Source organism: Procambarus clarkii, chromosome 36 (genome assembly GCF_040958095.1).
Source record: "Procambarus clarkii isolate CNS0578487 chromosome 36, FALCON_Pclarkii_2.0, whole genome shotgun sequence".
Lineage (NCBI taxonomy): Eukaryota > Metazoa > Arthropoda > Malacostraca > Decapoda > Cambaridae > Procambarus > Procambarus clarkii.
In genome coordinates this window covers 17369685-17397628 of record NC_091185.1, presented here as the reverse complement: position 1 = coordinate 17397628, position 27944 = coordinate 17369685, and the positions used below count along the sequence as shown (strand labels likewise).

Sequence of the window (27944 nt, the reverse complement as noted above, 5' to 3'; positions counted from 1 at the left end):
TCTGTCTCTATCTACCTCACCAATTCCTCTGGGAATCTTGTATGTGGTGATCATGTCCCCTCTAAATCTCCTGTCTCCCAGTTACGTGAGGCTTAATTCCCATAGTCTCTCCTCGTAGCTCATACCCCTCAATTCGGATACTAGTCTGGTGGCAAACCTTTGAACCTTTTCAATTTTAGGCTTATGTTTGACTAGATATGGACTCCATGCTGGTGTCGCATACTCCAGTATGCGGCTTGTGTGTGTGTGTGTGTGTGTGTGTGTGTGTGTGTGTGTGTGTGTGTGTGTGTGTGTGTGTGTGTGTGTGTGTGTGTGTGTGTACTCACCTTGTTGTACTCACCTAGTTGTGCGTCGGGGGTTGAGCTCTGGCTCTTTGGTCCCGCCTCTCAACTGTCAATCAACAGGTGTACAGGTTCCTGAGCCTATTGGGCTCTATCATACCTACACTTGAAACTGTGTATGGAGTCAGCCTCCACCACATTACTTCCTAATGCATTCCATTTGTCAACCACTCTGATACTAAAAAAGTTCTTTCTAATATCTCTGTGGCTCATTTGGGCACTCAGTTTCCACCTGTGTCCCCTAGTGTGTGTGCCCCTTGTGTTAAATAGCCTGTCTTTATAAACCCTGTCGATTCCCTTGAGAATCTTGAATGTGGTGATCATGTCCCCCCTAACTCTTCTGTCTTCCAACGAAGTGAGGTTTAATTCCCGTAGTCTCTCCTCGTAGTTCATACCTCTCAGCTCGGGTACTAGTCTGGTGGCAAACCTTTGAACCTTTTCCAGTTTAGTCTTATGCTTGACTAGATATGGACTCCATGCTGGAGCCGCATATTCAGGATTGGTCTGACATATGTGGTATATAATTTTCTGAAAGATTCCTTACACAAGTTTCTAAAGGCCGTTCTTATGTTAGCCAACCTGCCATATGCTGCTGATGTTATCCTCTTGATATGAGCTTCAAGGGACAGGTCTGGCGTGATATCAACCCCCAGGTCTTTCTCTCTCTCTGACTCTTTAAGTATCTCATCTCCCAAATGATACCTTGTATCTGGTCTCCTGCTTCCTACCTCTATCTTCATTCATTACATTTACTTGGGTTAAACTCTAACAGTCATTTGTTCGACCATTCCTGCAGCTTGTCCGGGTCTTCTTGAAGCCTCAAGCTGTCCTCCTCTGTCTTAATCCTTCTCATAATTTTGGCGTCGTCAGCAAACATTGAGAGGAATGAGTCTATACCCTCTGGGAGATCATTTACGTATATCAGAAACAGGATAGGTCCAAGCACAGAGCCCTGTGGGACTCCACTGGTGACTTCACGCCATTCTGAGGTCTCACCCCTCACTATAACTCTCTGCTTCCGATTGCTTAGGTACTCCCTTATCCACTGGAGCGCCCCACCAGTTACTCCTGCCTGTTTCTCCAGCTTATGCATCAACCTTTTATGGGGTACTGTGTCAAAGGCTTTCCGACAGTCCAAAAAATGCAGTCCGCCCATCCTTCTCTTTCTTGCTTAATCTTTGTCACCTGATCGTAGAATTCTATCAAGCCTGTAAGGCAAGATTTACCCTCCCTGAACCCATGTTGATGGGTTGTCACGAAGTCTCTTCTCTCCAGATGTGTTACTATTTTTTTTTCTCACAATCTTCTCCGTCACTTTGCATGGTATACAAGTTAAGGACACTGGCCTGTAGTTCCGTGCCTCTTGTCTGTCATCCTTTTTGTATATTGGTACTACATTAGCAGTCTTCCATATTTCTGGTAGGTCTCCCGTTTCCAGTGACCTACTATACACTATGGAGAGTGGCAAGCAAAGGGCTCCTGCATACTCTTTCAATATGCATGGTGAGATTCCGTCCGGCCCAACAGCTTTTCTCACATCCAGCTCCAATAGGTGCTTCTTGACTTCATCTCTTGTAATTTCGAACCTTTCCAAGGTCACCTGGTTTGCTGCCACCTCTTCTAGCGCCGTGACTTCTCCCTGTTCTCTTGTAAAGACCTCCTGGAACCTTTTGTTGAGTTCTTCACACACACCTCTTTGTCGTTCTCTGTGTACCTGTCCTCGCCCACCCTAAGTTTCATCACCTGTTCCTTCACTGTTGTCTTCCTCGTTGTCTTGTGTGTGTGTGTGTACTCACCTACTCACCTAGTTGTGCTTGTGGGGGTTGAGCTCTGGCTCTTTGGTCCCGCCTCTCAACTGTCAATCAACAGGTGTACAGGTTCCTGAGCCTATTAGGCTCTATCATATCTACACTTGCAACTGTGTATGGAGTCTGCCTCCACCACATCACTTCCTAATGCATTCCATTTGTCAACCACTCTGACACTAAAAAAGTTCTTTCTAATATCTCTGTGGCTCATTTGGGCACTCAGTTTCCACCTGTGTACTCACCTAGTTGTACTCACCTAGTTGTGTTTGCGGGGGTTGAGCTCTGGCTCTTTGGTCCCGCCTCTCAACCGTCAATCAACAGGTGTACAGATTCCTGAGCCTATCGGGCTCTGTCATATCTACACTTGAAACTGTGTATGGAGTCAGCCTCCACCACATCAACCCCTAATGCATTCCATTTGTCAACCACTCTGACACTAAAAAAGTTCTTTCTAATATCTCTGTGGCTCACTTGGGCACTCAGTTTCCACATGTGTCCCCATGTGCGTGTTCCCCTTGTGTTAAATAGACTGTCTTTATCTACCCTATCAATCCCCTTCAGAATCTTGAATGTGGTGATCATGTCCCCCCTAACTCTTCTGTCTTCCAGCGAAGTGAGGTTTAATTCCCGTAGTCTCTCCTCGTAGCTCATGCCTCTCAGCTCGGGTACTAGTCTGGTGGCAAACCTTTGAACCTTTTCCAGTTTAGTCTTATCCTTGACTAGATATGGACTCCATGCTGGGGCTGCATACTCCAGGATTGGCCTGACATATGTGGTATACAAAGTTCTGAATGATTCTTTACACAAGTTTCTGAATGCCGTTCGTATATTGGCCAGCCTGGCATATGCCGCTGATGTTATCCGCTTGATATGTGCTGCAGGAGACAGGTCTGGCGTGATATCAACCCCCAAGTCTTTTTCCTTCTCTGACTCCTGAAGAATTTCCTCTTCCAGATGATACCTTGTATCTGGCCTCCTGCTCCCTACACCTATCTTCATTACATTACATTTGGTTGGGTTAAACTCTAACAACCATTTGTTCGACCATTCCTTCAGCTTGTCTAGGTCTTCTTGAAGCCTCAAACAGTCCTCTTCTGTTTTAATCCTTCTCATAATTTTAGCATCGTCCGCAAACATTGAGAGAAATGAATCGATACCCTCCGGGAGATCATTTACATATATCAGAAACAAGATAGGACCGAGTACATAGCCCTGTGGGACTCCACTGGTGACTTCACGCCAATCGGAGGTCTCACCCCTCACCGTAACTCTCTGCTTCCTATTGCTTAGATACTCCCTTATCCACTGGAGCACCTTACCAGCTACACCTGCCTGTCTCTCCAGCTTATGTACCAGCCTCTTATGCGGTACTGTGTCAAAGGCTTTCCGACAATCCAAGAAAATGCAGTCCGCCCAGCCCTCTCTTTCTTGCTTAATCTGTGTCACCTGATCGTAGAATTCTATCAAGCCTGTAAGGCAAGATTTACCCTCCCTGAATCCATGTTGGCGATTTGTCACGAAGTCCCTTCTCTCCAGATGTGTTACCAGGTTTTTTCTCACGATCTTCTCCATCACCTTGCATGGTATACAAGTCAAGGACACTGGCCTGTAGTTCAGTGCCTCTTGTCTGTCGCCCTTTTTGTATATTGGGACCACATTCGCCGTCTTCCATATTTCTGGTAGGTCTCCCGTCTCTAGTGACTTACTATACACTATGGAGAGTGGCAAGCAAAGTGCCTCTGCACACTCTTTCAGTACCCATGGTGAGATCCCATCTGGACCAACCGCCTTTCTAACATCCAGATCCAGCAGGTGTCTCTTGACCTCCTCTCTCGTAATTTCGAACTCCTCCAAGGCCGCCTGGTTTACCTCCCTTTCTCCTAGCACAGTGACCTCACCCTGTTCTATTGTGAAGACCTCCTGGAACCTCTTGTTGAGTTCCTCACACACCTCTCTGTCATTCTCTGTATACCTGTCCTCGCCTGTTCTAAGTTTCAATACCTGTTCTTTCACTGTTGTTTTCCTTCTGATGTGACTGTGGAGTAGCTTTGGTTCGGTCTTGGCTTTGTTTGCTATATCATTTTCAAAATTTTTCTCTGCTTCTCTTCTCACCCTGACGTACTCATTCCTGGTTCTCTGGTATCTCTCCCTGCTTTCTGGTGTTCTGTTATTCCGGAAGTTCCTCCACACCTTTTTGTTCAGTTTCTTCGCTTCCATACATGCCCTATTATACCATGGATTCTTCTGTTGCTTCTCGGATTTTTCCCTTTGGGCCGGGATGAACCTGTTTACTGCCTCCTGACACTTTTGGGTAACATAGTCCATCATACCCTGTACAGACTTGTCTCTGAGGTCTGTGTCCCAAGGTATTTCACTTAGGAAACTTCTCATCTGTTCATAATTCCCCTTTCGGTATGCCAGCCTTTTGATTCCTAGTTCTTTTTGGGGGGAGATAAGTCCTAGCTCTACCAGGTACTCAAAGTTCAATACACTGTGGTCACTCATTCCCAAGGGCGCTTCCATCTTAACTTCCCTTATATCCCATTCATTTAGGGTAAATATCAAATCAAGCATTGCTGGTTCATCTTCTCCTCTCATTCTTGTTGGCTCTTTGGTATGCTGGCTTAGAAAGTTTCTTGTTGCCACGTCCAGCAGCTTAGCTCTCCATGTTTCTGGTCCTCCATGCGGGTCTCTGTTCTTCCAATCTATCTTCCCATGGTTGAAGTCTCCCATAATTAGTAGTCCAGATCCATTCCTGCTAGCAACAGAAGCTGCTCTTTCTATTATGTTAATGGTGGCCATGTTGTTTCTATCATATTCCTGTCTAGGTCTTCTGTCATTTGGTGGTGGATTATATATGACTGCGACTATAATTTTTTTCCCTCCATTTGTTACAGTACCTGCTATGTAGTCACTGAAACCTTCACAGCCCTGAATATCCATCTCCTCAAAATCCCAGCCTTTTCTTACCAGCAGAGCTACACCACCCCCACCTCTTCCTTCCCTCTCTTTCCGCATAACATAATAGTCCTGTGGGAACACTGCATTTGTTATTGTTTTCGTGATCTTTGTTTCTGTGAGGGCTATTCCCCTCACAGAATGTGAGGGGAATATGTGTCCCCTAGTGCGTGTGCCCCTTGTGTTAAACAGCCTGTCTTTATCAACCCTGTCAATTCCCTTGAGGATCTTGAATGTGGTGATCATGTGCCCCTAACTCTTCTGTCTTCCAACGATGTGAGGTTTAATTCCCGTAGTCTCTCCTCGTAGCTCATACCTCTCAGCGTGTGTGTGTGTGTGTGTGTGTGTGTGTGTGTGTGTGTGTGTGTGTGTGTGTGTGTGTGTGTGTGTGTGTGTGTGTGTGTGTGTGTGTGTGTACTCACCTATTTGTGCTTGCGGGGGTTGAGCTTTGGCTCTTTGGTCCCGCCTCTCAACTGTCAATCAACTGGTGTACAGATTCCTGAGCCTACTGGGCTCTATCATATCTACATTTAAAACTGTGTATGGAGTCAGCCTCCACCACATCACTGCCTAGTGCATTCCATCCGTTAACTACTCTGACACTGAAAAAGTTCCTTCTAACGTCTCTGTGGCTCATGTGGGTACTCAGTTTCCACCTGTGTCCCCTTGTTCGCGTCCCACCAGTGTTGAATAGTTTATCCTTGTTTACCCGGTCGATTCCTCTGAGGATTTTGTAGGTTGTGATCATGTCTCCCCTTACTCTTCTGTCTTCCAGTGTCGTAAGGTGCATTTCCCGCAGCCTTTCCTCGTAACTCATGCCTCTTAGTTCTGGGACTAGTCTAGTGGCATACCTTTGGACTTTTTCCAGCTTCGTCTTGTGCTTGACAAGGTACGGGCTCCATGCTGGGGCCGCATACTCCAGGATTGGTCTTACATATGTGGTGTACAAGATTCTGAATGATTCCTTACACAGGTTCCTGAACGCTGTTCTGATGTTAGCCAGCCTCGCATATGCCGCAGACGTTATTCTTTTTATGTGGGCTTCAGGAGACAGGTTTGGTGTGATATCAACTCCTAGATCCTTCTCTCTGTTCGTTTCATTAAGTACTTCATCTCCTATTCTGTATCCTGTGTTTGGCCTCCTATTTCCACCACCTAGTTTCATTACTTTGCATTTACTCGGGTTGAACTTCAACATCCATTTGTTGGCCCATTCACTCAGTCTGTCTAGGTCATCTTGTAGCCTCCTACTATCGTCCTCAGTTTCAATCCTCCTCATAATTTTTGCATCATCGGCAAACATTGAGAGAAACGATTCTATACCCTCTGGAAGATCATTTACATATATCAGAAACAGTATAGGTCCAAGGACTGACCCCTGCGGTACTCCACTCGTAACGTCTCGCCAATCTGAGACCTCACCCCTCACACTGATTCGTTGTCTCCTGTTACTTAGGTACTCCTGTATCCAACGGAGTACCTTCCCTTTCACTCCAGCCTGCATCTCCAATTGTTTCACTAGCCTCTTGTGTGGCACTGTGTCAAAGGCTTTCTGACAATCCAAAAATATGCAGTCTGCCCACCCTTCTCTTTCTTGCCTTATTTTTGTTGCCTGGTCGTAGAATTCAAGTAACCCTGTGAGGCAGGACCTGCCATCCCTGAATCCATGTTGATGCTGTGTTACAAAGTTCTTTCGCTCCAGGTGCTCCACTAGCTTTCTTCGCACAATCTTCTCCATCATCTTGCATGGTATGCAGGTTAGGGACACTGGTCTGTAATTCAGTGCCTCCTGTCTATCCCCTTTCTTGTATATCGGGACTACGTTAGCTGCTTTCCAAATTTCTGGCAGTTCCCCTGTTGCCAGTGATTTGTTATACACCATGGAGAGCGGGAGGCACAGTTCTTCTGCTCCTTCCTTTAGTATCCAAGGGGAGATTCCATTTGGGCCTATAGCCTTTGTCACATCCAATTCTAGTAAACACTTCCTTACTTCCCCGCTGGTAATCTCAAACTCTTCCAGTGGTTCCTGGTTAGCTATTCCCTCTCTTATCTCCGGGATTTCTCCTTGCTGTGTGTGTGTACTCACCTATATGTACTCACCTATATGTGCTTGCAGGATCGAGCATTGACTCTTGGATCCCGCCTTTCTAGCTATCGGTTGTTTACAGCAATGACTCCTGTCCCATTTCCCTATCATACCTAGTTTTAAAAGTATGAATAGTATTTGCTTCCACAACCTGTTCCCCAAGTGCATTCCATTTTTCTACTACTCTCACGCTAAAAGAAAACTTCCTAACATCTCTGTGACTCATCTGAGTTTCCAGTTTCCACCCATGTCCCCTCGTTCTGTTATTATTACGTGTGAACATTTCATCTATTTCCACTTTATCAATTCCCCTGAGTATTTTATATGTCCCTATCATATCTCCTCTCTCCCTTCTTTTCTCTAGTGTCGTTAGGTTCAGTTCCTTCAGCCGCTCTTCATATCCCATCCCTCGTAACTCTGGGACAAGCCTCGTCGCAAACCTCTGAACCTTCTCCAGTTTCTTTATGTGTTTCTTCAGGTGGGGGCTCCATGATGGCGCGGCATACTCTAAGACGGGTCTCACGTAGGCAGTGTAAAGCGCCCTAAAAGCTTCCTCATTTAGGTTTCTGAATGAAGTTCTAATTTTCGCCAGTGTAGAGTACGCTGCTGTCGTTATCCTATTTATATGTGCCTCAGGAGTTAGATTAGGTGTCACATCCACTCCCAGGTCTCTTTCTCGAATCGTTACAGGTAGGCTGTTCCCCTTCATTGTGTACTGTCCCTTTGGTCTCCTGTCACCTGATCCCATTTCCATAACTTTACATTTACTGGTGTTAAACTCCAGTAGCCATTTCCCTGACCATCTCTGCAGCCTGTTTAAGTCCTCTTGGAGGATCCTACAATCCTCGTCTGTCACAACTCTTCTCATTAATTTTGCGTCATCTGCAAACATTGACATGTATGATTCCACTCCTGTAAACATATCATTTACGTAAATTAGAAAGAGGATTGGTCCCAGCACCGATCCTTGAGGTACTCCACTTGTTACTGTTCGCCAGTCCGACTTTTCGCCCCTTACCATTACCCTCTGGCTCCTTCCTGTTAGGTAGTTCTTCACCCATACTAGGGCCTTTCCGCTTACTCCTGCCTGCCTCTCAAGTTTGTATAGCAGTCTCATGTGCGGTACCGTATCAAAGGCCTTTTGGCAGTCAAGAAATATGCAGTCTGCCCAGCCTTCTCTGTCCTGCCTTATCCTTGTTACTTTATCATAGAATTCTAAAAGGTTTGTTAGGCATGATTTCCCTGTCCAGAACCCATGTTGGTGCTTGTTTACAAACCCAATGCTCTCCAGGTGCTCAACAAGTCTTAGCCTAATTATTCTTTCAAGAATTTTGCAGGGGATGCTTGTCAGTGATACGGGTCTGTAGTTAAGTGCCTCCTCCCTATCACCCTTTTTGAAAATCGGTACGACATTTGCCTCCTTCCAGCAACTGGGCAATTCTCCCGACATAAGTGACTCATTAAAGATCATTGCCAGAGGCACGCTGAGAGCCTGCGCTGCCTCTTTGAGTATCCACGGTGATACTTTGTCTGGTCCAACAGCTTTATTTGCATCCAGTGTTGTCAACTGTTTCATTACATCCTCTGCTGTCACCTCTATATCCGATAGTCTTTCATCTTGGGTAATCTCTTCTAACAATGGGAGCTGCTCAGGCTCGGTTGTGAACACTCCATGGAATTTTGCATTCAGTACCTCGCAGATTTCCTTGTCGCTTTCTGTATATGCCCCTTCTGTTTTCCTCAGTCTTGTCACTTGGTCATTTACCGACATCTTCCTTCTTATATGGCTATGTAGTAATTTTGGTTGCTTTTTCGCTTTGACTGCAATATCGTTCTCATAATTCCTTTCCGACACTCGTCTTATGTTAATGTAATCATTCCTAGCTCTGTTACATCTAATCCTGTTGTCCTCTGTCCTTTGTCTTCTGTACTTCCTCCACTCCCTCCTGCTTCTCACCTTTGCTTCCTGACACTGTCTATTAAACCATGGGTTATTATATTCCCTCCTGCTTTTTTCCTTTATTGTTGGAATAAATCTATCTTCAGCCTCCTTGCATTTCAATATGACTTGGTTCATCATACCTTGCACTGTTTTTCCTCTAAGTTCTTCCTCCCACTGCACTTCTCCCAGGTAGTCCCTTATCCTTCTGTAGTCCACTTTTCTGTAATCAAGTCTCCTTTCCCGGACCTCTTGTCCTTTGGTCACAATTTTAAGCTCCATCATGTAGTCAAAGACTAGGACACAATGGTCACTAGCTCCTAGTGGTATTTCATGTTCCAACTGCTCGATGTCTTCTACATTCTGAGTGATAATGAGATCTAATAGGCTGGGCGTATCCCCTCCTCTTTCCCTAGTATCTTCTTTCACATGCTGTGTTAGAAAATTCCTGTCAATAACGTCTACCAGCTTCGCTCCCCAGGTCTCCTCCCCACCATGGGGATTCCTCGTTTCCCAATTTATCTCTCCGTGATTTAGGTCCCCCATGACCAGCAGCTTCGCTCTCATTCTATGCGCTAAAGTTGCTGCCCTCTGCAGTTCATCCATACATGTCTTGTTGCTGTCCTCGTACTCCTGCCTGGGCCTTCTACTGTTTGGTGGGGGATTGTAGAGTATCAAGATTACAATCTTCTTCCCATCCACTGTCAGAGTTCCATGTATGAAGCTTGTGCTTTCATTAGTACCCGGATTTTCCAGCTCATCAAACTTCCATTTCCGCTTTATTAGTAGTGCCACTCCTCCTCCCTGTCTCTGTGTCCTTTCTTTTCTTATCACCTGGTACCCCTCTGGAAAGATTGCATCCGAGATCATGCCATTTATTTTAGTTTCCACTATTGCCACTATGTCTGGGTCTGCCTCACTAACTCTTTATTTTATCTCTTCTGCTTTATTGGCTACCCCATCAGCATTGGTGTACCAAACCTTGAGACTCTTCTTGGAAACTCGGGTGTCAGAGTTCCCCCTTTCACCAGGGGTCTGGGGGGAACTGTGGGGTGACTGGGGGGCAAGTGGGGGCTGTGGGGGTGAGTGGGGGGGTGCTAGGGGGGTGCCTGGGAGTGCCTGGTAGGCGAATGGGGTCTGGGCATCTAGGGGGGTAGGAAGGGCATAATGGGTCTGAAAGTTAGGGGTCTGAATAGCATAGGGGGGTTGAGAAATAGAGTGAGACTGAGAGTCAGATAGAGGTTGAGAGGTTGGGGGGAAGAGGGATACTGAGGGCGGAGAGCTGAGATGAGAATGGAGCATGGGTGCTGGGAGTGGAAGAGAGGGTATATTAGTTAGGGGGGAATCGGGGGTAGGTGGGGGTTTTGGGGTAGAAGAGGGGAAGAGGGAGATGGGGGAAGGTGTTAGGGGGTCACAAGGTGAGGGGGTTAAATGTGGGCTGGAGGTGCATAGGAGGGGTGAGGGTTGGGTGGGGTTTGGGGGTGAGTGGAAGAGGGGTGCAGTGGAAGCTGGGATGGAGTAGATGGAATTGAAGTCAATGGGGTAGAAGGGGCAGGGGAGTGGGAAGGGGTATTTGGGGAGGGGGGATGGGAAGGTGGGTTTGGGGAGGGCATGGCTTGACCCACTGGGGTCGCTGACAAGTGTGATGTAGCAGGGGCAGGGGAATCGTTGTGGAGGTGCAAATGTGGAAGGGACAGGGGGGTTGTGGGAGGCTGAGGCAGGGGGGATGTATAGGAGGGCTGAGTTGGGGAGGATGCGACCTGGGAGGTGACCTGGGAGGTGCCCTGGGAGGTGACCTGGGATGTGACCTGGGAGGTGAGACTATTTCGGTGTCGTTGTTGCCATCTATTTTTGTGGGCTGTTTGCTCATCTTTCGTCATAAACCTCTCTATAAACACATTGTAATGGGTTTCACTTCCTCTGAGTAAATGCTTGCTCCTCATTATGTACTCCACTGCCTCCTCATTGGAGAATTGCACCAGAACAGGTCTATTCTTGGTACAATTGTAAGGTCCAACCCGTCGATTGATATCCACCTCGCGTTCTGCCATCTCTGCTCCAATACACCTCAATATCTCGTGCAATTCGTATTTTTCTGTTTCTATTCTCTCTTGTCTTGTTGGTGCCCTAGATTCGAATAATCCATGTATTATAATAGACCGTCTCCTCAGTAATTCATTGTCATGCTGGTAGCCTGTCCCCTGGGGATTCCCCATCCCAACCGCAGTCACTAACCCATCCCCCATTACTCCTCTATCCTTAGCCATGCTGCTAATCCTTCCTAATTCGTTTGTGATACGGGCACATTCCCTCTCCCAGTCCTCTCTTCCCTTCCTAATCTCTTCCTGAACATAGAGCATAAATTCTTGTTTCTGCCTCTCTACCGCATCCTGTATTTGCTGAAATACCTCACTTTTAATCCCCTGGATTAGATCCTCCAACCAATCACTCCTTCTCTCTACAAATTTCCCTATTAATTTGTCTATAAATCTGTCCTCCTCCTCATCCCTGCTGGTGATTGACCTTGAACCCCTTCTAGTCATTGCAGTAACAATCTAGCCAAAGATTGTGTGTGTGTGTGTGTGTGTGTGTGTGTGTGTACCAAACCTAACATATGTCTAACTACAAATAGAACCTTAATGAAGACATTTTTTAATTTACACGAGAACTAACGAATTTTCAGTATACAATATGTTAAAATGGATGAATGCGTCTTGCGGGAAGGCACTGCATTAAGAAGTCTAGCCTGGGAACTGGTTGCACACAATGACACATTGTGTGCAACCACACTGTTGTTCTACTGTTCCTACTGTTCAATGTAGATATCAGAGGTATAAAAATGCAGTATAAAACCCTTCATCTTTTACTTTAACATAACATAAAACAATAACATGAATCATCAATTACAATTTTGTTACCTTAATCCCAACACAATTCTGCATTGACGAAGAATATGCTAACGATTCAAAGGCTTGAACGATCCTCCGGCTCTTCCCTCTACTCCTCCTTACTGCCCCTTCAGTAGACACCTCGATAGGCAAGGTGGGTGATGAGAGGCAATACAACTTTTTTTTGCTAAACTATTAACCGGGAGATGCATACGTGTACGTATTTACATAAGATTATGTACATGTACCAAAATACACTAGACTCAAGCAAAGTGAATTAGGATAGAGGCTTTCCAGTGGGTTTGGTTAGAGGTGGAAAAAAAAATGGGCTTTGAAGAGGTTTTTGAAACTAACCAAAAAAGTTCTGAACACTGAACAATGTGTACAAGTTGCCAATATTTAGTTTAAAGATTTATATTTATGTATGACTAAAGAATACTTGATATTTTTAAATAATGTTTAGTGTTGGTGTAATCTTAGCATGTTCTCAGTATTATTATTCAACAGTTGCTGCCAGTCAGTGTCAGTATGGTGTGACATGGTCACCAGTGGGGGTGGCTGGACGGTTGCACTCTCTCGCGGACCTCAGCTTGTGCCTGAAAACTTTGCTCGCCTCTGGGACGACTACAAGTCTGGCTTTGGTAATCCGAATCGTGAGTACTGGATAGGTAAGTTCACTGTGAAGCAAAGAACTGTCACATACGCAAAGGTTTCAGTGCTCAGTCATTACCTTACAATGACCATCTAATCACATCATTACTTTCAGAATTAATATAATTACTAGATGTTTTATTTGTCTGTGCGCTGATTGATCAGGGGGTTCGGATCTTTCCCATGCACCTCCTCATCTTCACCTACACCTACACCCTCACCTGACTCACCCCGTTGTTGTAACAATCTTCAATACACAATGTCTGAATCACTGTAATCATCCTCACCAACGACTTCATTCCCCTCCCCATGTCTTCCTAACAACCCTCTCTACGCATTCTCACATAAATTTCCTTTCTCTCAGCTATTGAGAGAATCTACAACACACTCTATTGTCTCTTCTCTCTCACTTTCATCAAGCACCTTTCCTCAGTCTCTTTCATTAAAGAAATAAATCACTCCTCCACCTCCCAGCAAGCAGTTTTAGTCTGTCACAGCGGACTTGGAAAGTTTTTGAAAGCTGTGACAACATTCGTCTTAAGTTTTTGATACGTTTTTGTGTGGAGTCGGGAGGAAGGGAAGGAAGGAAAGGGAGGAAGGGAGCTGGCGGCTGAGCAGACAGAACACTAGACGCATGATCCTGTGGTCCCGGGTTCGATCCCGGGCGCCGGTGAGAAAAAAGGGGCAGAGTTTCTTTCACTCTGATGCCCCTGTTACCTAGCAGTAAATAGGTACCTGGCAGTTAGTCAGCTGTCACGGGCTGCTTCCTAGGGGTGGAGGCCTGGTCGAGGACCGGGCCGCGGGGACACTAAAGCCCCGAAATCATCTCAAGATAACCTCAAGAAGATAGTCGTAAATAGGTTGCCACCACCTACTGCACAATGTAGGGTAAACACAAAATTGAGACCTTGTGGCAACCTTAAAAGTTGCATAAAAGTAGTTTCTTTTATAGAGGGTATATATAGAAAATGAATATATGACCAATATTAGTAGATATATAACACGAGTGTAATAAAAGTTGTTAAAAATCTTTAAGTCGTTTCATTATTTTCACTTAATGCAAAATTCGTGGTTGTGGTGGTTGTTGCTGGTGGCATTGGTAGTAGATGGCTGTGGTTGATGGAAGTGGTGGTAGATCGTAGTGGTTGGTGTCAGTGCTGGAAGATGGTCATGGTTAGTGGCAGTGTTGGAAGATGGTCATGGTTAGTGGCAGTGTTGGAAGATGGTTGTGGTTGGTGGTAGTGCTGGTAGATGGTTGTGGTTGGTGGTAGTGCTGGTAGATGGTTGTGGTTGATAACAGTGTTGGTAGATGGTTGTGGTTGGTGGCAGTGTTGGAAGATAGTCATGTTGGTGACTGTTGCTAGATAGTTGTGGCTGATGACAGTGTTGGTAGATGGTTGTGGTTGGTGGCAGTGTTGGAAGATGGTTGTGGTTGATGACAGTGTTGGTAGATGGTTGTGGTTGGTGGCAGTGTTGGAAGATGGTTGTGGTTGATGACAGTGTTGGTAGACGGTTGTGGTTGGTGGCAGTGTTGGAAGATGGTTGTGGTTGATGACAGTGTTGGTAAACGGTTGTGGTTGGTGGCAGTGTTGGAAGATAGTCATGTTGGTGACTGTTGCTAGATAGTTGTGGCTGATGACAGTGTTGGTATGAGACCAGTTTTAGAGTATGCCGCGCCATCATGGAGACCCCACCTGAAGAAACACATAAGGAAACTGGAAAACGTTCAGAAGTTTGCGACGAGGCTCGTCCCAGAGTTACGAGGGATGGGGGATATGAAGAGCGCCTGAAAGAACTGAACCTTACGACAATGGAAAAGAGAAGGGAGAGGAGAGATAGCATAAGAACGAATAAAATACTCAAGGAAATTGACAGAGTGGAAATAGTAGAAATGTTCACACGGAATACTAACAGAACGACTAGACATGGTTGAAGCTGGAAACTCAGATGAGTCACAGAAATGTTAGGAAGTTTTCTTTTAACATGAGAGTAGTGGAAAAAATGGAATGCACTTAAGAAGAAGCAAACTCTATTCATAATTTTAAAACTAGGTATGATAGGGAAATAGGACCAGAGTCATTGCTGAAAACAACCGATGGCAAGACAGGCGGGATCCATGAGTCAATGCTCGATCTTGCAGGCACAAATAGGTGAGTACACACACCTAGCTGTACTTGTCTAGCTGTGCCCACATAGATGTACTCATCTAGTTTTACTCACCAAGCTGTACTCATCTAGTTCTATTCACCTAGTACAGCTCACCTAGCTGTACTCACCTTGCTGTACCCACCTAGTTGTGCTCATCTTGTTGCACTCATCTAATTGTACACACTTAGTCGTAGTCACCTAGCTGTACTCACCAAGCTGTACTCACGTAGCTGTACTCACCTAGCTGTACTCATGAATCTATACTCGCCTAGTTGTACTATCCTAGTTGTACTAACTTAGATTTACTCATCTTGCTGTACTTACCTAGCTGTATTCACCTACCTGTGCTCACCTAACTGTAATCACCAAACTGTACAAACATAATTGTACTCACCTAGCTGTAATCACCTAGATGTACTCACCTAGGTGTACTCATCTAGTTGTACTCATTTAGCTGTATTCTCCTAGCTATCTTAACCTAGCTATACTAACCTGGCTGTAATAACCTAGTTGAACTCTCCTACTTGTAGTCACCTTGCTGTACCTGTACTCACCTAGTTGCACTGATCTAGTTGTACTGTACAGCTACTCATGTAGCTGTACTCATCTAGTTGCACTGATCTAGTTGTACTGTACAGCTTCTCATGTACCTGTACTCACCTAGTTGCACTGATCTAGTTGTACTGTACAGCTACTCATGTAGCTGTACTCATCTAGTTGTACTCACCTAGCTGAACTCATGTACCTGTACTCACCTAGATGTAGTTACCTAGTTGTATTAACCAGCTACCTGTACTTAACATAGCTGTACTCACTTACTGATTCTCATATAGATATACTCATCTAGTTATACTCAACTAGTTGTACTCACACTGATAGAAATCACCAACTTGTATTCACTTTGAAGTATTCATCTAGTTGTACTAAGCTCATTGTATTTACCTACTTGTACTTCTCTAGTTGTACTCACCTACTTCCAATTACTCCCCCTAGCTCTACCCGTGTAATTGTACTCACCTATTTGTATTCTCCTAGCAGTGCTCAAGTTGTACTAACCTACATGTACTCCCTCTAGTTGTACTCGAGTAGTTGTATTCACCTAGTTGTAGTCTCCTAGTTACACTCATGTAGTCGTACTAACCTAGTTGTACTCACCTACTTGTACCCTCCTAGTTGCAGTCATGTAGTTGTGCTCATTGAGTTGTTGTCACCCATTTGTGATTATTATAAAATCTGTTATAATGTAGATGTATAATAAAGAGGTATTGATGCACCTTAATATTTTTTATTAGATTAAATGTTGTGTGTGTTCTTCAGTTACCTATGAAACAATATTTCCAATTTATGTTAATGTTTTTTACATAAAGTACATATTTATAATTTATATAACATTTTTAAACATGAACACGGTATTATATAATGTATATAAGTTAGCAAATAGTGTTATAAAAACCATTTTTAGTAAAATCATATTAAAACAAATAAATAAACAATTAAAATAGATAAATATTTTGCACACCTATAATACAGCTCAGACACAACATTTATAATTAATAATAATATATGTTACAGATCGACATACAATATTTACATGTGAACATGAAAAAACAGTTTTAATATATTACTGAACAAGTAATGTTATATAAACTAATATTAGTTATATCAAAACCAAATTATAGTCCAATATTTCCGAGTAACTATATGTTTCAATAATGTTTCATACAGCAATGAAACAACATTCACAATTTATATGTGTAATGTTCATGAATTTAATTTTTAAACATGACACAAATATTTTAGTAATATATAGAGGAGAAACTAGTGTTTGAAAAGACAGCATTTGTCAAATTACATATTAAAATACTTTTACCATTCTTGGGTAAATGTTGCTCATGTGCCTGTTGAACCATACTTGCAACTTTTCTTTCCCACAATCCTATGGAAACGTTAATGAAGGTTACAAAAACGTTTAGTTTTTGCTGGGCTCGCTCTGCAACCTGTCTTCCTATTAGAGCATCACATTTTGACGCACACTTAACATAATGCCAAAAATCGTTGTACCAGAGAATGGTAGAAGTTTGCGATATTGACATACTGTCACGTTTTCTGTTTTGGGTTCTTCTGTATGATAGGATCGGGCACTTTAGTATGACAGTTTCTTGACGTTTGGAAACCTTAGGAGTACGGGCTGCTCAGCCCACACAATTGATTTCACTCTTCCCCTATTTAAGCCTTCCCTCCCCACATGCATACGCCCTTTCCTCATGTCCTCCCCCCCTCCCCACATACAACTTTCCCTGTCTTCTCACTCTCTGCCCACACATGCCTATTTCTCTTCACCCTTCAAGGGATTAGATTCACGAAGCAGTTAGGCAAGCACTTATGAACGTGTACATCTTTTGTCAATCTTTGGCGGCTTTCTTTACAGTGATTATACAGTTAATGAGCTCCGAAACACCAGGAAGCTGTTTTTAACAATAACAATAGTTGACTAGAAAGTTTCATGCTTGTAAACTGTTTAATAAATGTAACCAAGGCCTTCAAAGATTGAGGAAAGATGTTCACGTTCGTAAGTACTTGCGTAACTGTTTCGTGAATCTGGCCCCAGAAACCGCCCACCCTTTCCCTGTCTCTTCTGTCCCTGACTACACATGCAATTCCCTGTTTTTTACACCATGTACTAAAATGCCTTGCCATCATCTCTTTCCATCTCTATATCTTTCTTTCTCCTTCTCTCTCTATCTCAATATCTTTCTTTCTCCTTGTCTAATTGTCTTTGTCTCTATCCATCAATCTCACTCTCTGTGTCCTTCTTCTCTCTCACTGTCTCTGTCCTTCTCTCACACTGTCTCTGTATCTTTCCGTCCCTTTGTCTTTGTCCATCTCTCTGTCTTTTGCCATATCTTTGCATCTTTGTCTTTGCCCATATCTTTGCATCTCTCTCCTCTCTTTCTCTGTCTCTCTTCTTATCTCTCTCTCTCTGACGTTTTCCTCCTATCTCACCCCTTCTCTCTGCCTCTCTCTCTTTGTCTCTTTGTCTCTTTCTCCTTATTTCAATACCTCTCTATCATTTCTCTCTCTCTGTCTCTCTCTCTCTCTCTGTCTCACTCATTTTCTGTCAGTCTCTCTCCCTGTTTCTCGTCTTAATTCAAAAAGGTTACTACCTAATTTGTATTCCAATAATTAAGTAATTAGTTTTAACACTTTTAAAACTTTGCTCCAAACCATTATTTCATAACATTAAAAAAATAAAAAATGTTTTTCCCTCATATTTTATATTAGATTTTACAAATTCTCAAAAAACGCAATACATAATAACAAAAATGATGAAAACAAAGAAGTGTCATTTTATAAAGTTTTAAAAATGAGAAAATGTTTTACAAAACATTACATATTCAGAAACAAAACATAAACATATTTTTGTTTTACAAAAATTACATATTCAGTTTTATCAGATTAAGTTTGGGTAGGTTAGGTTAGGTTTGTTTGGTTTAGTAAATTTTTCTATATTTGTATATTAATAAATAATGTTTTTAAATTCTATAAGAAAAAATGTTTGAAAAATTTAGAAGTTTAAGAAAATTCAGTTTGTTACACAATTCTGTGGTTGATTTTTGGAACCAGCAACAGGTAGACAAATGATGTAAAATATCTGCTCTCCCTGTATGTTGTTACTTACACATAACTTAACCAGCCAGTGGGACAACACTAAGATGAGAGAATCGTTATGAGGACTGGTTTTGTTTTTGAAGAATTATGTATTTTTTTCCTTGTATTGTGACATTCACCATTCTCTAAGAGCTACTTTCAAGACAGTCTCACTCTATCAGCTTTTAGCAGCAATACACAACCTTCATTTTTTGTAACAAACTCACACGACGACTTTTTACATGTACAGGAAATGAGGTGCTTCACCATATGACGATGACGATTCCCACTGCTGTCAGAGTGGACGTTGAAAACTTCAGTGGAAAACGCAAGTTTGGCGAATGGGGAAGATTCAGTGTAGCCAATGAATCCCAGCAGTAAGTGTATATAGTTACCTGTTCATCTTTCACGGCTGTTTCTACAGCTGTTTCTATTCATTACATTGGTAGAATTAGTAATCAAGTATATCAGATTAAAACTTAAGAGAGTGGGTGTATCACAGCAATGTTATCAATTCATCATGCCAGCTATTCACCTACCATTAATAATTGTTAAAATTCTTGCTTCAGCTTACATCATTGGCTCATGGAGAAAAATAATTTAATAAGCTATATTTTTTGGTAAAATTAAGCAAGTAATAGTAAACATTTATCAGTGCTGTAGCATCAACATGTGAATACATTAGTAATTTTGTTGGAAAACTGGTGGCATTGCTGTGTCACAAGTCACCCGACTCTCCACCAGCTGAGTATGCCAGAGAGGTGAGCGAGGACCCACTCTCTATCCGTCAGGAACTCTCGCCGAGCAAGCGAGAGTATTCATATTCTCTCTGTCAGCAACTGTCAAAGGAGGAATGTGAGAGTAGCCCTATTCTCAACCATCAAATCCCATTTCAATGCAAATTTAACTAAGAAACTGCCGAAGGCCTCCTAGCCAATATGAATCAGCTGCTATTTATATAATCCTAAACGCATGCATATATATGAATGTGCTTGGGATTAATGTGTCTAACCTACATTTGAAAAATTCCTTCCTTCCACGTCAATTACATTGTCCAGACGTTTGTTCCATTAGTGCGAAACCAGGTTTCAAAACCCTTCTCTTTCCTAAATTTATACTAATCCAATCGATGGAAATTCTTTCGAATTCAACTTGTGTTGATATATTTAAAATCTTATATATAGCCTCCTTGTTATACATTTTCATCCATTTCTATACCTTAATCATGTTATCCCCTTACTCTTCATCCTTATAGAATATGTAAGTGAACTTTTTGAATCTCTCAACATAGAAAACGTTTCCTATTCTTGGGATTATTTTGAGAATCTAGTGAATCTACCTGGAGATATATAATTCTCATATATCAGTTCTATAGTACAGAGACCATATTTAAACTGTATATCAAAATGGGGGCTAAACAGTGATAAAAAAAAAGTTAAGGAATAATATTTTATATCTTACTTTGCTTTTTTTTAAATTTTTACCCTCTAAACAATCAACTTTAGCTTTCTGAAGATTTGAGCCCGCAAACATGGTCTCTTCCAGTCACACATCTTACACAACTGCACAATGATATGCTATAAATGATGCAACCAGGGATTACATTGCTTATGGTGTGTCATGGTACAGTAGTCTAAGGTGTGTGGCTGGGAATACAGATGTTGCTGCTGTGAATCCAGGCATTGCTCGAACTGATTTTATCATTGATATATCATGTTAGTGGAATTTTCTTGTGTAACCTACTACGAAAAAAATTTTCAAACATTTTCTCTTATAGAATTTATCAAAACAATCCATTGGATGAATGATATGGATGCTCGGGATGGGTATGATGTCTTTGCGAGTTCGTTGTAATCTTTAGTGAGGATGGGGGCTTTTCCGGGTTTAAACTCTTACATGGTAGAGGTAAAAGAACGAATTTGAAGAAAGGAGGTAATCCACACGGTAAGTCGTCGTGTGAGTTTGTTACAAAAAATGAAGGTTGTGTATTGCTGCTAAAAGCTGATAGAGTAAGACTGTCTTGAAAGTAGCTCTTAGAGAATGGTGAATGTCACAATACAAGGAAAAAAATACATAATTCTTCAAAAACAAACCCAGTCCTCATAACGATTCTCTCATCTTAGTGTTGTCCCACTGGCTGGTTAAGTTATGTGTAAGTAACAACATACAGGGAGAGCAGATATTTTACATCATTTGTCTACCTGTTGAACATAAGAACATAAGAACATAAGAACAAAGGCAACTGCAGAAGGCCTATTGGCCCATACGAGGCAGCTGATTCCAAAAATCAACCACAGAATTGTGTAACAAACTGAATTTTCTTAAACTCCTAATAAAACTCCCAATATTTTTCTAGTCGGCTTTTAATTATAACTGCGATTGTTCTAATCACTTTGCCTTCCCTATGCAACTGTATGCCAGGCATAGGGAACCTGGACTGGGGTTTATGGAGCACTGGCTTCAAGACTTTGTGTCTGTCTGTTTGAGTTCTTCGTCGACTTGCTTCCATTCTGAGCTGTGGCTGAGGGCACGGTCGACATAAGCGTTAACAACACTCCTCTTGTACCTGTCCGGGCAGTCACTGTTAGCATTCAGGCACATTCCTATGTTTGTTTCCTTAGTGTAGACTGCAGTGTGGAAAACTCCGCTCCTTTCCATGACTGTTACATCTAGAAAGGGCAGCTTCCCATCCTTCTCCATCTCGTAAGTGAAACGCAACACAGAATTCTGCTCAAATGCCTCCTTCACCCACCTGAAGGGAACGTGAGCTGGGTTTAGACCGTCGTGAGACAGGTTAATTTTACCCGACTAGGTAAGTTTTAGTTTTAGGTTAGTTTTTACCCTACTGAAAAAGACGAATATCTGGCGAAAATGAACCTCATACTCTCTGACCAAACTAAATTCCAAAGAGTAACGAAGGACACTACAGCCGATCTGAAAGCAAAGGTCAACAAATTTATCGAAACTGTGAACGCCAAGAAATCTGGACTCCACCTGCCAAAGATTATTGGGGAATATAAACCTGGATATGCGTATGGAAATGTCAAGACACACAAGCCTGGAAACCCACTTCGGCCAATCATCAGCCAGATACCCACACCCACGTACAGACAGCAAAACGACTCAACGGCTTGCTGACTCCTTATGTCCCTTGCGCCTTCAGCCTGAAGTCTCCAAAGGAATTTGTTGACTTGCTGCGGGGAACACGGGCCACAGGGATAAGAGCCTCGTTGGACGTTGAGTCTCTGTTTACCAACGTACCTGTGGATGAAACAATCGGGATGATAGCCGACAGAGTGTACCGTGATCCGGCCTGTACTCCTCTTGACATACCAGAAAACAGTTCAAGGAAACTACTCCAAGCTTGTACTAAAGAGGCACCCTTCTTGAGCCCGGATGGACACATGTATAAGCAAGTAGATGGGGTCGCCATAGGTTCTCCCCTAGGTGTCCTATTTGCAAACTTCTACATGGGTACCATCGAGCAAAAAGTCTTAGTCGGCATGAACTTGAAACCGGCCATATACTGCAGGTATGTTGACGACATTTTTACACAGGTACCTGATGTCAGACATCTGCAGGAGCTGAAGGAGGCATTTGAGCAGAATTCTGTGTTGCGTTTCACTTACGAGATGGAGAAGGATGGGAAGCTGCTCTTTCTAGATGTAACAGTCATGGAAAGAAGCGGAGTTTTCCACACTGCAGTCTACACTAAGGAAACAAACATAGGAATGTGCCTGAATGCCAACAGTGACTGCCTGGACAGGTACAAGAGGAGTGTAGTTAACGTTTATGTCGACCGTGCCCTCAGCCACAGCTCAGAATGGAAGCAAGTCGACGAAGAACTCTGTAGGGTAAGGCAGGTCCTAGTCAACAACGGCTTCTCCAATGGTTTCGTGGAAGACATCATAAGAAGGAAATTGAAACGCCATGCAACCTCTGAAGAGACAACTAACACAACACCTATACCCCCTATTAGACTATTTTACAGGAACTTCTTTTCCGCAGCCCATAAAACGGAGGAAAGGGCCCTGAAAGATACTGTCAGTAGAAACGTTATCCCTACAGACAAAAATCAGAAGATACAACTGACAATTTACTATAAAACCAAAAAAACGGCCAGCCTACTCATGAGAAACTTTCCAGAAACAAAGCAGAACGTTTTAAAAAAGACCAACGTCGTCTATGCCTTCAAATGCCCTCTTGGGGATTGTAAGCCTCAAAAAAAAAACTCAGTATATAGGCAAGACAACAACATCTCTTTCCAGGCGTTTAACGATGCATAAGCAACAGGGCTCCATTAAGGAACATGTAGCCTTTTCCACAACCATCACCAGAGAAATCTTAGCAAACAACACAGAAATCATCGATAGACTCAGCGATAGCAGGCGGCTTGACGTCTGCGAGGCACTACACATCAAGAAGTCAACACCAGCAATCAACAGCCAATTAATGCACAACTATATTCTACCCACTTCAAGACTCCGCTCCAATATAGAAGCATCAAGAAATATGGGCCAATAAAAATAGGCCTTCTGCAGTAACCTACTTTTAATACCTGTTTCATTGTTTCGTGTTCTGTCTTGTGTTAAAAGTTTATTTTCACCTCATCCAAAACTATTGTAACATGTCACTTCATCACTTCCCCCAATTGTAGGTATAAAAACTCGAAAGATGCTTAAGCTCTATTCAGTTAAAGTTGTGTGTGTTTGTGTAAACTAAAGTCTTTGAAAATGTAATAAGTTTTACGAAACGCGCTCAAGTGTCGCGTCAGACTAGAAATAAAATTGAATTTTGGAGAACTGATCTTTGAATTACCATCAACAGTGAAAAGAAATGTAAGAAAGATCGAGAAAATTCGTGTTAGAATGATTAATCTTACTTTTTTGGTCATATTTAATAATATATGTCTACAGGAAAGACTGCTACCAAAATATACTAATATATATATATATGTATATTATATATATATATATATATATATATTATTAAATATGACCGAAAAAGTAAGATTAATAATTCTAACACGAATTTTCTCAATCTTTCGTACATTTCTTTTCACTGTTGGAGGTAAATCAAAAATCAATTCTCCAAAATTCATTTTTATTTCTAGTCTGACGCGACACGAGCGCGTTTCGTAAAACTTATTACATTTTCAAAGACTTTAGTTTACAAATACACAACTGAATAGAACTTACGCATCTCCGATTTTATATCTACATTTTAGTGAGGTGGATGGGGTGAGGTGGCATTTAATAGGGTATTAATTTCATCAACACAAGACAGAACACGAAACAATGGGTATTGAATAGAAGTGTTTGTAGAAAGCCTATTGGTCCATATTTCTTGATGCTTCTATATTGGAGCGGGGTCTTGAGGTGGGTAGAATATAGTTGTGCATTAATTGGCTGTTGATTGCTGGTGTTGACTTCTTGATGTGTAGTGCCTCGCAAACGTCAAGCCGCCTGCTATCGCTGTATCTATCGATGATTTCTGTGTTGTTTACTAGGATTTCTCTGGCGATGGTTTGGTTGTGGGAAGAGATTATATGTTCCTTAATGGAGCCCTGTTGCTTATGCATCGTTAAACGCCTTGAAAGAGATGTTGTTGTCTTGCCTATATACTGTTTTTTTTGGAGCTTACAGTCCCCAAGAGGGCATTTGAAGGCATAGACGACGTTAGTCTCTTTTAAAGCGTTCTGTTTTGTGTCTGGAGAATTTCTCATGAGTAGACTGGCCGTTTTTCTGGTTTTATAGTAAATCGTCAGTTGTATCCTCTGATTTTTGTCTGTAGGGATAACGTTTCTATTAACAATATCTTTCAGGACCCTTTCCTCCGTTTTATGAGATGTGGAAAAGAAGTTCCTGTAAAATAGTCTAATAGGGGGTATAGGTGTTGTGTTAGTTGTCTCTTCAGAGGTTGCATGGCGTTTCACTTTCCTTCTTATGATGTCTTCCACGAAACCATTGGAGAAGCCGTTGTTGACTAGGACCTGCCTTACCCTACAGAGTTCTTCGTCGACTTGCTTCCATTCTGAGCTGTGGCTGAGAGCACGGTCGACATATGCGTTAACAACACTCCTCTTGTACCTGTCTGGGCAGTCGCTGTTGGCATTTAGGCACATTCCTATGTTCGTTTCCTTAGTGTAGACTGCAGTGTGGAAACGTCCGCTCTTTTCCATGACTGTTACATCTAGAAAGGGCAGCTTCCCATCCTTTTCCATCTCGTAAGTGAAACGCAGCACGGAACTCTGCTCAAATGCCTCCTTCAGCTCCTGCAGATGTCTGACATCAGGTACCTGTGTAAAAATGTCGTCAACATACCTGCAGTATATGGCCGGTTTCAAGTTCATGTCGACTAAGACTTTTTGCTCGATGGTACCCATGTAGAAGTTTGCAAACAGGACACCTAGGGGAGAACCCATGGCGACCCCATCTACTTGCTTATACATGTGCCCATCCGGGCTCAAGAAGGGTGCCTCTTTAGTACAAGCTTGGAGTAGTTTCCTCAGAATATTTTCTGGTATGTCAAGAGGAGTACAGGATGGATCACGATATACTCTGTCGGCTATCATCCCGATTGTCTCGTCCACAGGTACGTTGGTAAACAGCGATTCTACGTCCAACGAGGCTCTTATCCCTGTGGCCCGTGTGCCCCGCAGTAAGTCAACAAATTCCTTTGGAGACTTCAGGCTGAAGGCGCAGGGAACATAAGGAGTCAGCAGGCCGTTGAGTCGCTTCGCCAGTCTGTACGTGGGTGTGGGTATCTGGCTAATGATTGGCCGAAGTGGGTTTCCAGGCTTGTGTGTCTTGACATTTCCATACGCATATCCAGGTTTATATTCCCAAATGATCTTTGGCAGGTGGAGTCGGGATTTCTTGGCGTTCACAGTTTCGATCAGTTTGTTGACCTTTGCTTTTAATTCGGCTGTGGTGTCCTTCGTTACTCTTTGGAACTTAGTTTTGTCAGAGAGTATGATGTTCATTTTCGCCAGATATTCGTCTTTTTTAAGAATGACATATATTGGCGACTTGTCACCTCTTCTGACAACTATCTCCTTGTTCTCACGAAGGCTTTTAGCTGCCGCTTTGAGCTCGGGGAACAGTATGGTGCTTCTGTAATTGCCTCGATTCTTTCCTTCTTCTGCAATAAGTTCTGCTTGTAAGGTATCAATAAGTTCTGCTTCTTACAAGCAGAACTTATTGCAGAAGGAGGAAAGAATCGAGGCAATTACAGAAGCACCATACTGTCCCCCGAGCTCAAAGCGGCAGCTAAAAGCCTTCGTGAGAACAAGGAGATAGTTGTCAGGAGAGGTGACAAGTCGCCAATATATGTCATTCTTAAAAAAGACGAATATCTGGCGAAAATGAACATCATACTCTCTGACCAAACTAAGTTCCAAAGGGTAACGAAGGACACTACAGCCGAATTAAAAGCAAAGGTCAACAAACTGATCGAAACTGTGAACGCCAAGAAATCCGGACTCCGCCTGCCAAAGATCATTTGCGAATATAAACCTGGATATGCGTATGGAAATGTCAAGACACACAAGCCTGGAAACCCACTTCGGCCAATCATTAGCCAGATACCCACACCCACGTACAGACTGGCGAAGCGACTCAACGGCCTGCTGACTCCTTATGTTCCCTGCGCCTTCAGCCTGAAGTCTCCAAAGGAATTTGTTGACTTACTGTGGGGCACACGGGCCACAGGGATAAGAGCCTCGTTGGACGTAGAATCGCTGTTTACCAACGTACCTGTGGACGAGACAATCGGGATGATAGCCGACAGAGTGTATCGTGATCCAGCCTGTACTCCTCTTGACATACCAGAAAATATTCTGAGGAAACTACTCCAAGCTTGTACTAAAGAGGCACCTTTCTTGAGCCATGATGGGCACATGTATAAGCAAGTAGATGGGGTCGCCATGGGTTCTCCCCTAGGTGTCCTGTTTGCAAACTTCTATATGGGTACCATCGAGCAAAAAGTCTTAGTCGACATGAACTTGAAACCGGCCATATACTGCAGGTATTTTGACGACATTTTTATACAGGTACCTGATGTCAGACATCTGCAGGAGCTGAAGGAGGCATTTGAGCAGAGTTCCGTGCTGCGTTTCACTTACGAGATGGAAAAGGATGGGAAGCTGCCCTTTCTAGATGTAACAGTCATGGAAAAGAGCGGAGGTTTCCACACTGCAGTCTACACTAAGGAAACGAACATAGGAATGTGCCTAAATGCCAACAGCGACTGCCCAGACAGGTACAAGAGGAGTGTTGTTAACGAATATGTCGACCGTGCTCTCAGCCACAGCTCAGAATGGAAGCAAGTCGACGAAGAACTGTGTAGGGTAAGGCAGGTCCTAGTCAACAACGGCTTCTCCAATGGTTTCGTGGAAGACATCATAAGAAGGAAAGTGAAATGCCATGCAACCTCTGAAGAGACAACTAACACAACACCTATACCCCCTATTAGACTATTTTACAGGAACTTCTTTTCCACAGCTCATAAAATGGAGGAAAGGGTCCTGAAAGATATTGTTAATAGAAACGTTATCCCTACAGACAAAAATCAGAGGATACAACTGACGATTTACTATAAAACCAGAAAAACGGCCAGCCTACTCATAAGAAACTCTCCAGACACAAAACAGAACGCTTTAAAAGAGACTAACGTCGTCTATGCCTTCAAATGCCCTCTTGGGGACTGTAAGCTCCAAAAAACCCAGTATATAGGCAAGACAACAACATCTCTTTCTAGGCGTTTAACGATGCATAAGCAACAGGGCTCCATTAAGGAACATATAATTTCTTCCCACAACCAAACCATCGCCAGAGAAATCCTAGTAAACAACACAGAAATCATCGATAGATACAGCGATAGCAGGCGGCTTGACGTTTGCGAGGCACTACACATCAAGAAGTCAACACCAGCAATCAACAGCCAATTAATGCACAACTATATTCTACCCACCTCAAGACTCCGCTCCAATATAGAAGCATCAAGAAATATGGACCAATAGGCTTTCTACAAACACTTCTATTCAATACCCATTGTTTCGTGTTCTGTCTTGTGTTGATGAAATTAATACCCTATTAATGCCACCTCTTGTTCTGTCTTGTGTTGATGAAATTAATACCCTATTAATGCCACCTCACCCCATCCACCTCACTAAAATGTAGATATAAAATCGGAGATGCGTAAGTTCTATTCAGTTGTGTATTTGTTAACTAAAGTCTTTGAAAATGTAATAAGTTTTACGAAACGCGCTCGTGTCGCGTCAGACTAGAAATAAAAATGAATTTTGGAGAATTGATTTTTGATTTACCTCCAACAGTGAAAAGAAATGTACGAAAGATTGAGAAAATTCGTGTTAGAATTATTAATCTTACTTTTTCGGTCATATTTAATAATATATGTCTACAGGAAAGACTGCTACCAAAATATACTATTTTGTATATTTATACAAAATATACT

At 42.7% G+C, this 27944-nt stretch overlaps 1 protein-coding gene across 1 annotated transcript in view; it reads left to right on the top strand.

Moving 5' to 3' along the window:
• Positions 1–27944, top strand: part of LOC123756153 (techylectin-5B) — a 106332-nt gene that overhangs the window by 36241 nt on the left and 42147 nt on the right. Inside the window, exons 3-4 of the mRNA XM_069336567.1 lie at positions 12528–12688; positions 18718–18844. Coding sequence (XP_069192668.1) covers positions 12528–12688; positions 18718–18844 — 288 coding nt within the window. The remainder of the gene's footprint in view (positions 1–12527; positions 12689–18717; positions 18845–27944) is intronic.